Source organism: Molothrus ater, chromosome 17 (assembly GCF_012460135.2).
Source record: "Molothrus ater isolate BHLD 08-10-18 breed brown headed cowbird chromosome 17, BPBGC_Mater_1.1, whole genome shotgun sequence".
In the NCBI taxonomy this organism is placed as follows: domain Eukaryota; kingdom Metazoa; phylum Chordata; class Aves; order Passeriformes; family Icteridae; genus Molothrus; species Molothrus ater.
Window position 1 is genome coordinate 7,349,341 of NC_050494.2, and position 12,543 is coordinate 7,361,883.

The 12,543-nt window shown below is 56.3% G+C and overlaps 1 protein-coding gene across 1 annotated transcript in view; it reads left to right on the plus strand.

The window, feature by feature from the left end:
• Positions 1-10,721: 10,721 nt before the first annotated feature.
• The window catches only part of CTNNBL1 (catenin beta like 1), a 47,353-nt gene continuing 45,531 nt past the window's right edge, over positions 10,722-12,543 (plus strand). The window contains exon 1 of the mRNA XM_036395808.2: positions 10,722-10,835. Coding sequence (XP_036251701.1) covers positions 10,806-10,835 — 30 coding nt within the window. The 5' untranslated portion in view covers positions 10,722-10,805. The remainder of the gene's footprint in view (positions 10,836-12,543) is intronic.

The window sequence follows — 12,543 nt, forward strand, 5'->3', positions numbered from 1 at the left end:
CACATAACCTTCGTGTGCCAAAACACTCACTGCTGCTGTGTGTCACAGTTGTGCCCGAGGCAATGACGGCCTGAGAAATTATTTACCTGGCCTTGTCCAGCCCTGGCAACCTGGCTGCAGCAGGGTAAAGGACCCTCAGCACTCTCATGGGGAAAGGGAGATGAGGCCATGGGCTGGGGTCACCCTACAGCCATGGGGAGCCCAGAACTACCCAGCTGTGACAAATCATTAGATGAATTTGTGGGATAGGAACCCAGAGGGGGCTGCTCAGGGAGATGTTCCCCTGGGGGCTGCTGTCCTGGCAGTGTGTTACTAGGGTGACACAGGGCTGTGGGCTGCTGGGCTGTGCCCATCCCATAGACCCAGCACCTGCCTGTCCCAGTCCTGGCCTGGTGCCTGCATCATGCCATGTCCGCTGGTGGAGCCTCAGGGGACAACGGGCTGGGTCCCCGCGGGCAAGCATGGCCTCAGGGGGAGCAGAGCGTGGGAAGCCTCCATGAGACACAAGGCTGGGTGCACCCGTTGCTGAGCACCATTCCTCCGTGGGGACAGGCTGGTGGCTCAGTGCCGACATGTCACTGGCTGCAGACATGTCCCAGCAGATGGGTGCTGTGGCGGGGTCAGCACTGCCTCTCACCTCCCCATGCTCCCACACTGGTGAGAGGTGACCCTGGGATGCCCAAGGTCAAAGGTGTGGGGGGTCACAGGGAGCCCAGCTGAGCATGTGAAGGGTGACCATGCCAAAGGTGAGGTGTGCTCCCTGCTCTTGGGACCCTGCTGTGCTGCCACTGCTGTGTCTGAGCCCTGCTGAGCAGGACCTCTGCTTCCTGCATCCCGTTCCATGCAGACAGGGGCATGGTCAAGGGACTGCAGCCCTGCCGGGGGGCTGTTCGGTGGCTTCTCTCATTGTTGAGCTGTGGCCATGCAGGCACAGCTCTCTGTGCCTCAATGAATGGCAAAGGGCACCTGAAGGTGCTGCCAGCAAGTTGGGCAGAGGCAATCTGACTTGGGGGACAGGGCAGGGGTCTGGCAGGGCTGTAGCAAAGCACAGGGGCAGCAGCTGCACTGGGTGGAGAGGGACAGAACCAGGCCTTTTGAGGGGCTGGTGGAAGAGACTTGTCCTGTGCTGGAGCTGGAGAATGGCCCCAGTCGGGGTCCCAGTGTGTGGGGGGACACCAGGGACACGCCCTGTCTGGGAAGTTGTGACAAGGCCAGCCTGCCAGGATGCAGGAATCTGTGCTGAAGCCAATGTGACCTCTGTGACCTCACCCAGGCTTTTACAGCTCAACGATCATACTTTCCCCCTTGGAAATTCCTGTGTGCGTCATCCCTGCTCCGAGCAGCCAAATGCATTTGTTGCTGGCAGAACTCTGTGTCTAAATCAAAAGGAAACATGAGCAGGAACAAGGGGCTTTGAGAACAGCCTGGTCACATGCATGGGGTCCCTTTGCGTGACACCTTTGCCCCAGTGTGGCACGTGCCACAGTGCAGTGGTGGCGATGTGGGGGTCACCTGCCTCTTCCGAGCAGTCCTGGCCCTTTGGCTGGTGCTGGGGGGGGCCTTGCACTCTTCCTGCCCGGCTGCTCTGTGCCCCTGTGTGTCACAGCGTGGAGCGGCATCAGCGATGGAGGCACACGGCAGTGTGAGCCTGGCGTGCCCTCCGCCACCGGGCTGTGGGGCACGGACCCCCTGGGCTGGGCACCCCCCTCCCCACCTGCACCCCCTTCCCTCCTGCAGCTCCTTCCAGCCGGTGCCGGTGCCTCCGGCGGCTCCCCCCGTCCCGTCCCGCCGTGTGTGGCGGCTCGGGGGCCGGTTCCGTCCTGGTCCCGGCGCCGATCCCTCGCGGTGGCCGGCAGAGGAGGCTGTTGCTCCGCCGGAATGGACCGGGAGCGGACCGGACTCTGCCGGGCTCCGGCAGCGCCCCCCGTCCCCGTCCCCATCCCCGGGGGCGACCCAGCATGAGAAGAATGTGGAGCTGATGGAGCGGGCCCGGAGAAGGCCACGGAGATGCTCCAAGGGCTGGGGCACCTCTGCTCTGGAGCCAGGCTGGGAGAGCTGGGAATGTTCAGCCTGGAGAAGAGAAGGCTCTGTTATGGAGCCTAGGAGTTATGGCACCTTCCAGTGCCTAAAAAGGCCCCAAGGGAGCTGGAGAGGGACTTTGGACAAGGGCATGGAGTGACAGAACAAGGTGGAATGACTTCCCACTGACAGAGGACAGGGTTAGATTAGAGATTAGGAAGGAATTTTTCCCAGTGAGGGCAGTGAGGAGCTGGAACAGGCTGTCCAGAGAAGCTGTGGCCATCTCATCCCTGGAAGTGTTCAAGGCCCAAGCTGGATAGGAGTTGCAGCAACCTGGTCCAGTGGAAGGTGTCCCTGCCCACGTGCTCTTGGACTGCTTGGCCCCGAGCTGGCACCATGGCTGCTGCTGGGTGCTGACATGAAAGTTCCTGTATGTGACACTGTTCCTAGAGCTGGGGGGCTGAGGGACATCAGGCAGGCTCAGGGTGAGCAGGGTGCCCAGCACAGGCAGGGTTCTGCCCACTGCAGCCCCGCTCAGCCCTGCCTTGAGCTGTCCCTCACAATCTGGGGGTTAAACAGCACTGGCTGCCTGAACACTCGCAGGGACTGCTGCTCAACAGCAGCTCTAATAGCCCCTATCCATAATGCAGTGAAGCCAAGACAAGACGCAAGGGTCTAGGCTGGGCTGGTGCTCACGGCTCTGTGCCACGCGTGGCACCCGGCTGGTGGCACGGCCGCGCGTGGTGCCTGGCTGGCGGCGCAGGAAGGCGGCCTCCCAAAATGGGGATTTTATTACAGCCATACATCACAGCAGCGCCTGATGCGGGCGGACGGCGGTGATTTTTCTTCATGGTTTACAGACAAATGAGGGGAAGGAAAATTGATGTGAACTTTGCTATAGCGAGAGGTCGGGCGCGGGCAGGGAGCTGGTTATGGATGAGCCAGGGACTGCTGGGGCTGCCTGTCCCTAGGGCCCCTCCCGGCCCCCTGCTCCAGGCTGGATGGATGGGAGCACTGGCAGAGACAGGGCTGGGAGCATCGTGTCCAGCATGGAGACCGTGCTGCTGCTTCAGCGGTTGGGAGAGCAGGGGCTGCCATCCCTGTGGAGGGATGCCTGGAGGGATGCTCTGCTGCTCAGGGGAACCATGTGAGCAGAGTTGTTAATTCCAGCATAGTTTGCCCCTGCAGTGACAGGTGGGCTGCTGTCACTGGCTGCTGGTGAGATCTTGGCTGCTCTTACCACAATTAAAGTTGCCTCCAAACATCACAGTCCTGCCCAGTGTAAGATAACAGCTAATACCCTCCAATAGCAGTTATCAGCTTCTCCATATGGTCCATAAATATTAATACAATTCTAATTAGTTCCTTTAAATACATTGCCTATATAAAATGTTTCCAGGACAATAAATCAGGAGCAGGTTGTCCACTCACCCTGCTCATGCCCATTGCACAGGGACTGATAAACCTCATGGTTTATCATTAACCCCTCCCCTTAGATCCTGGGAGAAGAGGGGCCCAGGTGCAGTGTGTGAGCAGGGAACACCCTGTAACCCTCAGCAGCAGTAATTCTTTGATGTATTTCCCCAGGTGCACCTGGTTTGCATTCCCAGTGATTTGCTCAATACCAGGACCGCCCGTGTCTCATCCTGGCAGACAGTGGCTCTGGACTGATGGCTGTGTGTTGGTGTGCTCCTCTGGAAGATCTGTCCCAGCTGCAGCAGGGCCACATGTCCCCTGGCACAAGGCAGTCCCTGACCTGTGAGGCAGGAGGGTGCCTGGGGTCTGCTGCTCTGTGCAGACCCTGGCCTTCACTCCCACCTCTGATTCTTCCTTCTGGGAGGTGACAGAGGTAACGATCCTGCTCAGAGCTCTCCTGTGAGCTGGAAGAGATGGGATTACTTCAAAGGTGCTGTGTGTGGGGGTGAGTGTGCACACAGGGTGACATTGCTCACTGGGGTGCAAGGAGCACAGAGTGCTGGCTGGGGCACAGGCATTATTTCTGAGGGGAGCATGGCATTCATCCTTCCAGCACTCTGGCTTTGGCAGTACCGGAAAAGAACAAATACCAAACTCATTTGCTTGAGGAGGAATTAATACTGTGTGAAGCCTGAAGCCTGTAGTGGATGATTTAGGAAGTGAATTTAAAATCTCAACACAAATAGATTTTTTTTATAAGGTCAGAGGAAAGATTAAACGCTACAGACAAGCACAGCACTTGCCATTTCCAGCATCACTTTCACCATAAATATTTTGGGCTGGAGCTGTCCCTGCGCTGTCCACGTGGGTCTGAGGCTGCTCACCATGGCAGTGCTGGGTGAGCAGGGATGGAGGCCAGGATCACTCACCATCCCCTTCCTCACCAGGGCTGCTGCCAGCACATGGAAGCAGCTAGTGATGCTCCATGGTGAGAGAAAAGAGAGGTGATGTGTGTGGTCATGCTGCTGGTGAAACCAGCTGTAACTGCTCCAGCTTGGGCAGGATCTGTTCCCAGACCCCCCCGGTATTCCTGCCAGTGGTGCAGGGAGATTCCAAACTGTGGTGCTCATCTGGCATGGTGTGTGCCCATTGCCAGTTCCTGGCTCCTCCTCCTGGTGCCTGGCAGCAACCAGGATTGATGGCAAGAGATTTGAAAGGCTCCAAATGTGGAGGTTATAGCACTGAGCCACCCCCATCCATCACTGGCCATTCATTACCAAGTAACACCCTGCACGCTGGGCTGATTTCACACCTTATCTGAACCCAGCAGCTGTGCCCTAAATCCTGAGTGCCGAGACTGTCTGGAGGAATTCGGCTGCCTGTGCTTAAAATTAGTGTTAGCATCTATCATTTCCCTACACCAAATGGCTTTTGTGTCGGCACTTGGCAGCGCTCATCCGTCACCGGGGCTCCAGGCTGCCCAGCACCATGACCTCTCTGTCACTGTCACAGGACCCCTTGTTGGCAAAATGTCACCTAAAGAACAAGTGCAGCAGCTTGGCCTCTCCTTTCAGCTGGCGTGGTTGGCACTGCCAGCAGTGAGGGTGTCCTTTGTCCCCTTGGCAGGGCAGGCACCAACTCTCCCTGTCCCTGCAGCCCCACTGCAGCCAGGCATCTGGCAGGGCACAGCCTGACACGTGTCCTCTGGCATGGTGGCTCGCTGCCACAGTGCCATGATGCCAGTACAGCCGTGGGGCCGGGTGCCTGTGGCTGCAGTGCCCTCAGCCATTCCTGGTGAGGTGAGCTGCTCCTGCCAGGCTGGTGCTGCCGGAGCTGTCGGCGTGATGAAAAGCCTCCCGCAGCAATGCAGATAACATACAAGCACAGGTCAGGCGAGGCCCCTGTAGCCCATCCATCAGGCGCAGCAGCTACAGGCGCTCCTGGTGCCACCATCTGATGCACGTTATCCGGCACAAATGTGTTTCTTCCCCCAAGGTTAAACGGATGAGTGAGGTTCAGGCGCTGACAGCTCCGCCTGCCCCGCGCCAGCGATAAACGAGCTGCAAGAACCAGAGGGGAAAAAAAAGGTTTGTTTTCTGTCAAACGCTCCTTTTGATGGTGCTGGCATGATGATGGTGGCAGTGCTGAGATGAGCGTGAGGATGGGACCTGCTCGTGGTGTGGCTGCAGGGCAGGCAGTGATGGCGCTGTCACAGCTGTGTTGGGTGATGGGCAAGAGCAAGGGCTTGGTGAGCTGCTGGAGTACTGAGTGATGCTGGCAGCAGGCACTTAGTGTGCCCCCAGTGTGCTGTCAAGCCATGCCGCGTTGGCAGGGATTGGATGGGATGGTGGCGAGCCTGATCCTTCCCAGGGTGCCTGCCTGCTCTGGTTGCTATCCCAGACAGAGTGCCAGGTGGGGATCCCCCACCCTTTGCAGTGTCCCTGCCAGGCTGCTGTTGCCCTGCTCAATGTCACACTCAGAGCCTGTCAACGTGAAAAAAGGTTTGCAGGCGATAAGCAATGGGGTTGCGGCCGCGCCGCGCCGCCCGCGCGTGATTTACTGTGGCGTCGCTAACGGAGCGCAGATTTTTCTTAATCTAAATTGAAAACTACTCAAGTAGAAAAATAATTTCATTGCTTCATCCTGAAGGGGCGGGGGAGAGGGAGGGGAAGAGCTGTGCCAGGGCAGGCAGGGCCACAGCTGCCTGCACCCTCTGCACCACCATTCCCCATGGCCTTGGGCAGCTCCTGCACTGGGGACATGCAGCAGCTGCTCCAGCTCAGCCAGAAAGACTGGGTTGTGTGGGGAGGGGGCAGCTGCCAGGACTTAGCTCTGGGGTGTCAGGGCACACCCAGTCCCCGCTGGGATGCAGCCCCCCAGTGCAGGTTGATGCTGGCACAGGTGGGGATGTGCAGCCTCACAGATAGATTGGTAATTTGGAGCACGAGTGAATTCTGGGAGCATTTGCTGAGCTGGATAATAACGTGCCCAGTGAGCTGCATCCCATGCATGCTGCCAAATTAAAGAAATTTTTTTCTCCTTTAATTTAAAAGTCACCGTTGGGAAATCTCCACTGGCCGCAGCAGTGATTTCCCCTAGGCTGCCTTTCTGGAGAAATCTTTAATTTTGATTGTCACACTTTGTGGAGTTTATCTCAGGGAAGCAGAGCCATAAATAAGGTGCTGCTTCACCACCCAGCCTCCAACTGTACCAGGATAGTGAGTGGCATTGCCACAGGTGGGGAGCAGAGACAGTCTGACCACAGGCACCCTCTCCCCTTGCACCTTCCTCTTCCCTCCCCCTCCAGCCCCATCTACCCTCAGCTCAGTGCCTGGCTTCTCACAGCCTGATTTCACAGGTCAGCAACCTTTAATTACCCGGGCCTGTCCCCACCCCTCCCACCAAATGATTCGCAGGTTCATGAAAATCTCATTAACCATGAGACCACAGCTGGGTTCCCGTGCTGGCACTGGAGCCCTCCAGCTCCTGCCGTGCTATGGGCTCAGCCAGTGCTGTGCCCTGGCATCCAGCACCACGGGAACCCAGGACCAAGCACGCAGGGATCCTGGTCAGGAGCTGTGCCAGCCTTTCAGGGTGGGAAGGTGGCACTGGAGAGGGAGGGCACAGGCTGTGTTTTGCTCCGTGCTTACACCTTCACAGCCCCAGCTCAGCTAGTCACGGTGCTGTGGGGCTGGAATGGGTGTCATGGTCAGACTGGGGAGGTGGCAGCTCCCAGGGCTTCCCCAGCACCTCCGGGGAATCAGGACACAACCCTGATAAGGGGCCTGTCCTCTCCCTCCTGGGGCCTGGGGAGGGCATCTCCCAGCAGCTCTGGAGCAATTAAGAAGTGGGAAGGGATTCAGGCAGCTCCCTTCGGCACGGAGCCGGCACAGCAGTGCCGGGTGAGCTCAGGAAAGGTTACACCATTTGCATTTTACCCTTCAGTAATTCCAACACTTACGGGTGCAATTAAGCAGCAGCCTGGTGTTATGAAGCTATCAGGGCGGAGAGACCTGAATCCCAACGATCCTGTGTGCGTGCCTGTCCCAGACTGCTCCATCTGTCTGCCGTGACACTGCCGCGATGCCAGCGGCTCGCAGAGATGGGCTGTGATTCCATCTCATGCCCATTGTCCCCTTGCTGTTGGCTCAGCCCTGTCCAGGCACCTGGGTTTGGTACTCTCAGAGGGTGAGCACATGGAGGGGGAGTGAGTGTTGGGATGGTAGAGCAGGTCCAGGCTTGCACCATGCTCGTCACTACAACAAAGCATCTGATCTGATGGTGCCCTCCAAAGAACAGCCCCTGGCCTGCTTTGTTTAGTGTGTGACCCCCTGACGGAGCAGAGCTGGATGGACCACAATGTCTGTCCCAGTGCCAGTGGCACATCTCTAGGGGGTCCTCAATGTTTGGTGGCCCCTACCCTCTGTGGGAGGACAGGGGCTCTGTGGCCATCCTCCTTCCCTGCTTCAGTGGGACAGCAGGCTGGGAGAACTGCTGCCTTCCCCTTTAAGCATCATCCCAGCTTAATTCGATGGTTTTGAGTCCTGGCTCGTGATTTCTGCAGCAATTTGGGCTGAGATTTCTCTCTTTCCCTCCATTATCCACTCTGATTAACTCAGCTGGCCCTGTCAGCTCCCATTCCGGTGCGGGGAGCCCTGTGAGAGCCTGTTAAAATGCATGAGCCTGTGGCAGTCGCTCCACTGCCCAGCCAGGCTGAACCGAGGCAAGGGGCTGCAGGCAGCAGGGCTGTGGTGGGGAGCTGGGGACTGTGGGGGTCGAGGGATGGGGTGCAGGTGCTGTGGGGGTGCCAATGTCCCCCTCTGTCAGCATGGAGGCGTACTGGCCAGAGCTGAGCCAGGGGGGACCCTGTGGGGTGCAGGACCCAGTTATCCCCACGTGCCAGGCTGTTGGGTGGCTGAATCTTCCCCCATGCAAAGGCTCATTTCCCATTCCAGCTCTGACTTGTTCCCTTTTTCTCATTTTAATAAAGACGAAAGCATCCGGAAACGCGGCTGCACCCGCCAAAGAGCGAGATCTGACATAATTAAAAAGTGGCTTCAATCAGGCTGTTTTCCTAATGGTTTGTCATATCAGCCCACACGGCCCTGCACCCCCGGTGCTCCCAACCCCCTGAGGCATCATTTACATTTCTTAATAACCCCTCATTAATATTCATGACGTGGGGAGGGTAATAACGGCTGAGTGCACACCACTAATTCAATTTCAGCGAGCCTCAGTGTGTTTAGTTAATCACTGGGGGACCTGGGTTACTCAGTACAATTATTTATTCAGAATTAGATCTCGAGGCATCTGGGTTGAAACCTGAACTCGGAATAAAATTAAACCAGGATTCTCCTCCTCCTCCTCCTCCTCCCACCTCTGCTCCCATCCATGGTTCTGAGCATCCCCTGCAGCCCTGCTTTGCTGGGATGGGATCTGGTGTTCCATGCTGAGACCATTGCATAAGCCCCATCGGCAGCTGCTGCTGGCTGTGCCTATCCAGGGAAAAGTGTCAGGACAGGCCTGGGGTCATGGTCAGTCCTGAGGGTGGTACCCCATCCCCTGTGGAAGGTGGGTGCCTGGGAAGAGGAAGCCAGGAGTCCTTGTTCTCCTGACCAAGCCAAGTCCCAAGGTTTGCTCCAGCCCATCCAGAGCGTTCAGCCCCTTATGCAGCTGCATGTTCCGCCTGGGAGAGGCTGGTGCCAGCGCCATGCAGCACCCACCACCTGGAGAAGTTGCTCATCTCCGTCCTTCATTTATTTCCTTGAGAGCTTTTTAAATACTTTGATTTTGCTCCTGGTTTTGCTTTTTAATTCAGTATTTTGTCCCTGTGCTCCAACTCACCTTATTGGATAAAAATTCTGTTATTGCATCGTGCCCTGTAGGACTGGATGAGAATTTGGCTTCCCAGGCAGCAATGTGGTGCCTGGGTTCTTCAAATTCCTGATCTTGTGTTTGTTTTTTTTTTTTTTTTTGAGTGTTGCTCCTGGCCTTTGAATCCTGTCAGGGAGGTGAATTGAACATTTTCTATCCCATTTTTTAACAAGAAGCTCGAGGCAAAGGTGCCGTCCTCGCTCGCTGTGCTCAGGTTGGGGCTTTTCTTGTCACTGGTGGTTTTTGCCTTCCCCCAGCTCCTCCCAGAGCTGTTCCACTCACTGGGAATGAGGTGGAGGGGAAGCCTCGGGGCAGGAGCAGCTCATCATATTCTCTGTGTCTATGGATGGTCAGTTCTTATCCCTACTTGTTGTGCTTATCCCTGGGTGGGAGTCAGGCTTCCCGGTAGCTGAATCCCATTCCCAGTATGTGCCAGTACCCCTCCAGTGTCTCCAAATGTGGAGGTTTCACAGCTGGGGAATTATCTGAATGCTCAATACCCCAAAGCCAGACGAGCTAATAATTATCTTCTATTTATCTCATCTTTAACATGCAGATTTGTTGAGTTAATTTCGCCATGACCGATCTCCTATATTTTCTTGAAACAATGGGGGATGCGAGGGACTCCTTCAAAAACATTATATATTTTTTTAATTTTCTGAGATTTCTCAAACCAGACTCCTGCTGAGATAACTGCATAATAGTTGTGATCATGATGAAAAATTATTTTAGCTCAAAACTGTTTTTTAAAGCACAGTTGAAATAAATTCAGTATGATTTTGGCTGAGTTGACGCTTTCCTAATTATTCTTATTTGTTAAATTGAGAAATGCCTCAATCTGGGTTTCTGCATCTTGTGGAATTACAGAGCGATTTGTCACGACCTCAGCAAGCAGAGGGGCCGTCACGCCGCTGCTGCCGCGCTCAGGGCCCGGTTATTGGCGTGTTTTCAAGGTGACAGCGGTTAATGACGCCGGGTATAAATAGAAATGTGTTGTCAATAACCGCTGGCAGCGCCTTTGCAAGGTTATGGAAAACGTGGCCCGTAAAACGCTGATTCCCGCTGGCCCGGGGGCAGCGCTCGGGGGCTCTGCCGGGTGTCGCTGCCCCCGGGGCACAGCGGGGACGGGCCCGCCGTGGCACCGGCTGCTCGGGGCAGGGCGGGCCCTCCTGTCTCCGGGGTACATCGGGGTTTCATTCTCTCCCTGCCCTGTGCCATGGGGCACCGGGGGACAGGCGGGAGGTCCCCGAGCCCAGCCTCGGGACCCGTGAGGGGCGGGGGTGGCCCCGGCGGCCTCGCACCCGTTCGCGACGGCCCCGCGCTGCTTTACGGCGGTGTGGCGCCTCCCGCCTCTCCCTTTCCGGCACGGCCCACCCCGCCTCGCTTTCCGGCAGTGTGGCGCCCCGCCACCCGGCCTGCGCTGCTGCCTTACGGCAGGTGTCGCACGCCCCCGGTGGTTTGCGACAGGTTCCCGGTGGCGGGGCCCGGTGGGTGCGATGGACGTGGGGGAGCTGCTCAGCTACCAGGTGAGCTGGGGAGGTTGGGCCGTGCTGGGGGTGTCGCGGCCCCCTGTGCGGAGGTGACCTCGTCCGTGGCCACGCTGCGGCGGCAGCGGTGCTGCTCCAGCTCCGGTGCGGCCGCGGGCCTGGGGCGGCCGCCGTGCGGGGCCTCACCGGCCGCACTCGCACGGGGACTGGTTAAATTGCCGCTAAGTTTTGGGGGTCTCTCCCCTTCTTCGGAGCGGCGCTGCCCGGTAGGAGCCGATTACCGGGGGCTCCGCGGCTTTGCCGGTGTCGGTTCGGCCACAGATGGGCAGATTGTGCCCGCCTGAGCTGGAGCGGAGCCTGAGCCTCTTCCGTGGCTGTTCTAGCGTGTCTTTTTCTCCCTGTTTTATGACAAAACCTATTTAATTTCATTTTTTATCAAAATATGTTTTAAAAAGTTTTCCTTATAAAAGTTTTCCTTTACTCAGAGCATTTTCTTCCCTTGCCCTGCGGTCACTGATGGCTCGTTGTGTGCAGGTATTGAGTGGTTTATAGTCCCGGAGCAGATTTCAGGTGTTCCTGTGAAACAGGGAATGAGGGCATGACCTGCAGTAACATTTTGACACTTTGTCTGGGATATAGCCGGGCTTTGTTTCACTTCTCAGCCCGGCTGCAGCCGTGGGGTTTCCATGGGTGAGGAAAACACCCCGAGGCATTTTCAGCCGTGTAGGTGTGGCCAGGTCTGCTCCGAGCTGAGAGCACAGAATTCCTGGTGGAACTCGGTGCCCTCCTGGTGTTCCTGAGTCCGTGGGGCACAGAGGTGAAGGGAGTGTCTTGCTGATCACTCCATGCTTGTGCTTTGGGAATGTGGTGTTTGGAGATGCTTGGGGGAAAAGGGGAAGTTGCTGTTGGGTTTGAGAAGTTTCTCAGCAGTTTTCCCAATGGTATTGAAGTTTCTGGGGCAGTCTGTCTTTGAGAGCTCCACTGGATTCTTCCTTGATAATCTCCAGGATGTTTCCTTCTGTGGATTGCTCTGTCTCAAACATCCCTTCACATCCTGCTGCATCCAACAGCACAGCCCTGCTGCTCTGAGATCCACTCTGCCTCTGTATTTCTCTATCTTTTTCAAATGTGATTTCTCAACATCAAATTACAATTCTCATTTCTTACGTTCCTATGATTCTTTGGCTTTCTCCACCCCATCTAGGGCTTAGCAATGTCATCCCTTACATGTCTGGCATGCAGGTTAAGACACAGAGAGGTAAACTCAAATGACCTTTGTAATTTTTTAAGCAAGTTCCAGTTTGGGGTTTTGTTAGGTGGTTTTTCTCTTGCTCTCAGAATGTGAACTCCCTAGGATTCCCTTCACTCTGGAAGGAAGTGTCCATCCACTTTGCTTGGCTCGCTTGGATTTTGTGCAGCTTTCCCTTGGATGAGCTTTCAGCACGGGCAGGGGGTGATTGCTTGTGACGGTGGGGGGCTCTATTCTGTCAAGGTAAAGAAGTGCTGCTTAGCTGCAGGGTATCTAAATTTTAATTCCATTTCTTGCTGCTAAAATTGTTCTTAGCTGTGGGGAAAAGCATTCTGCAGCTTTCAGCCAACTGCTGAAATAGTTCCTGAAGGATTTGTCCTGGCTCTGTGCTCTCCTGGGCTCTCAGCTGAATGCAGGTGGTTCTTGTGTCACCGGCTGGGGTGATGCTTTAGTGAGCATTGGAAATCAGTGGTGCTGAGTTCAGACCTCCAGAACTGG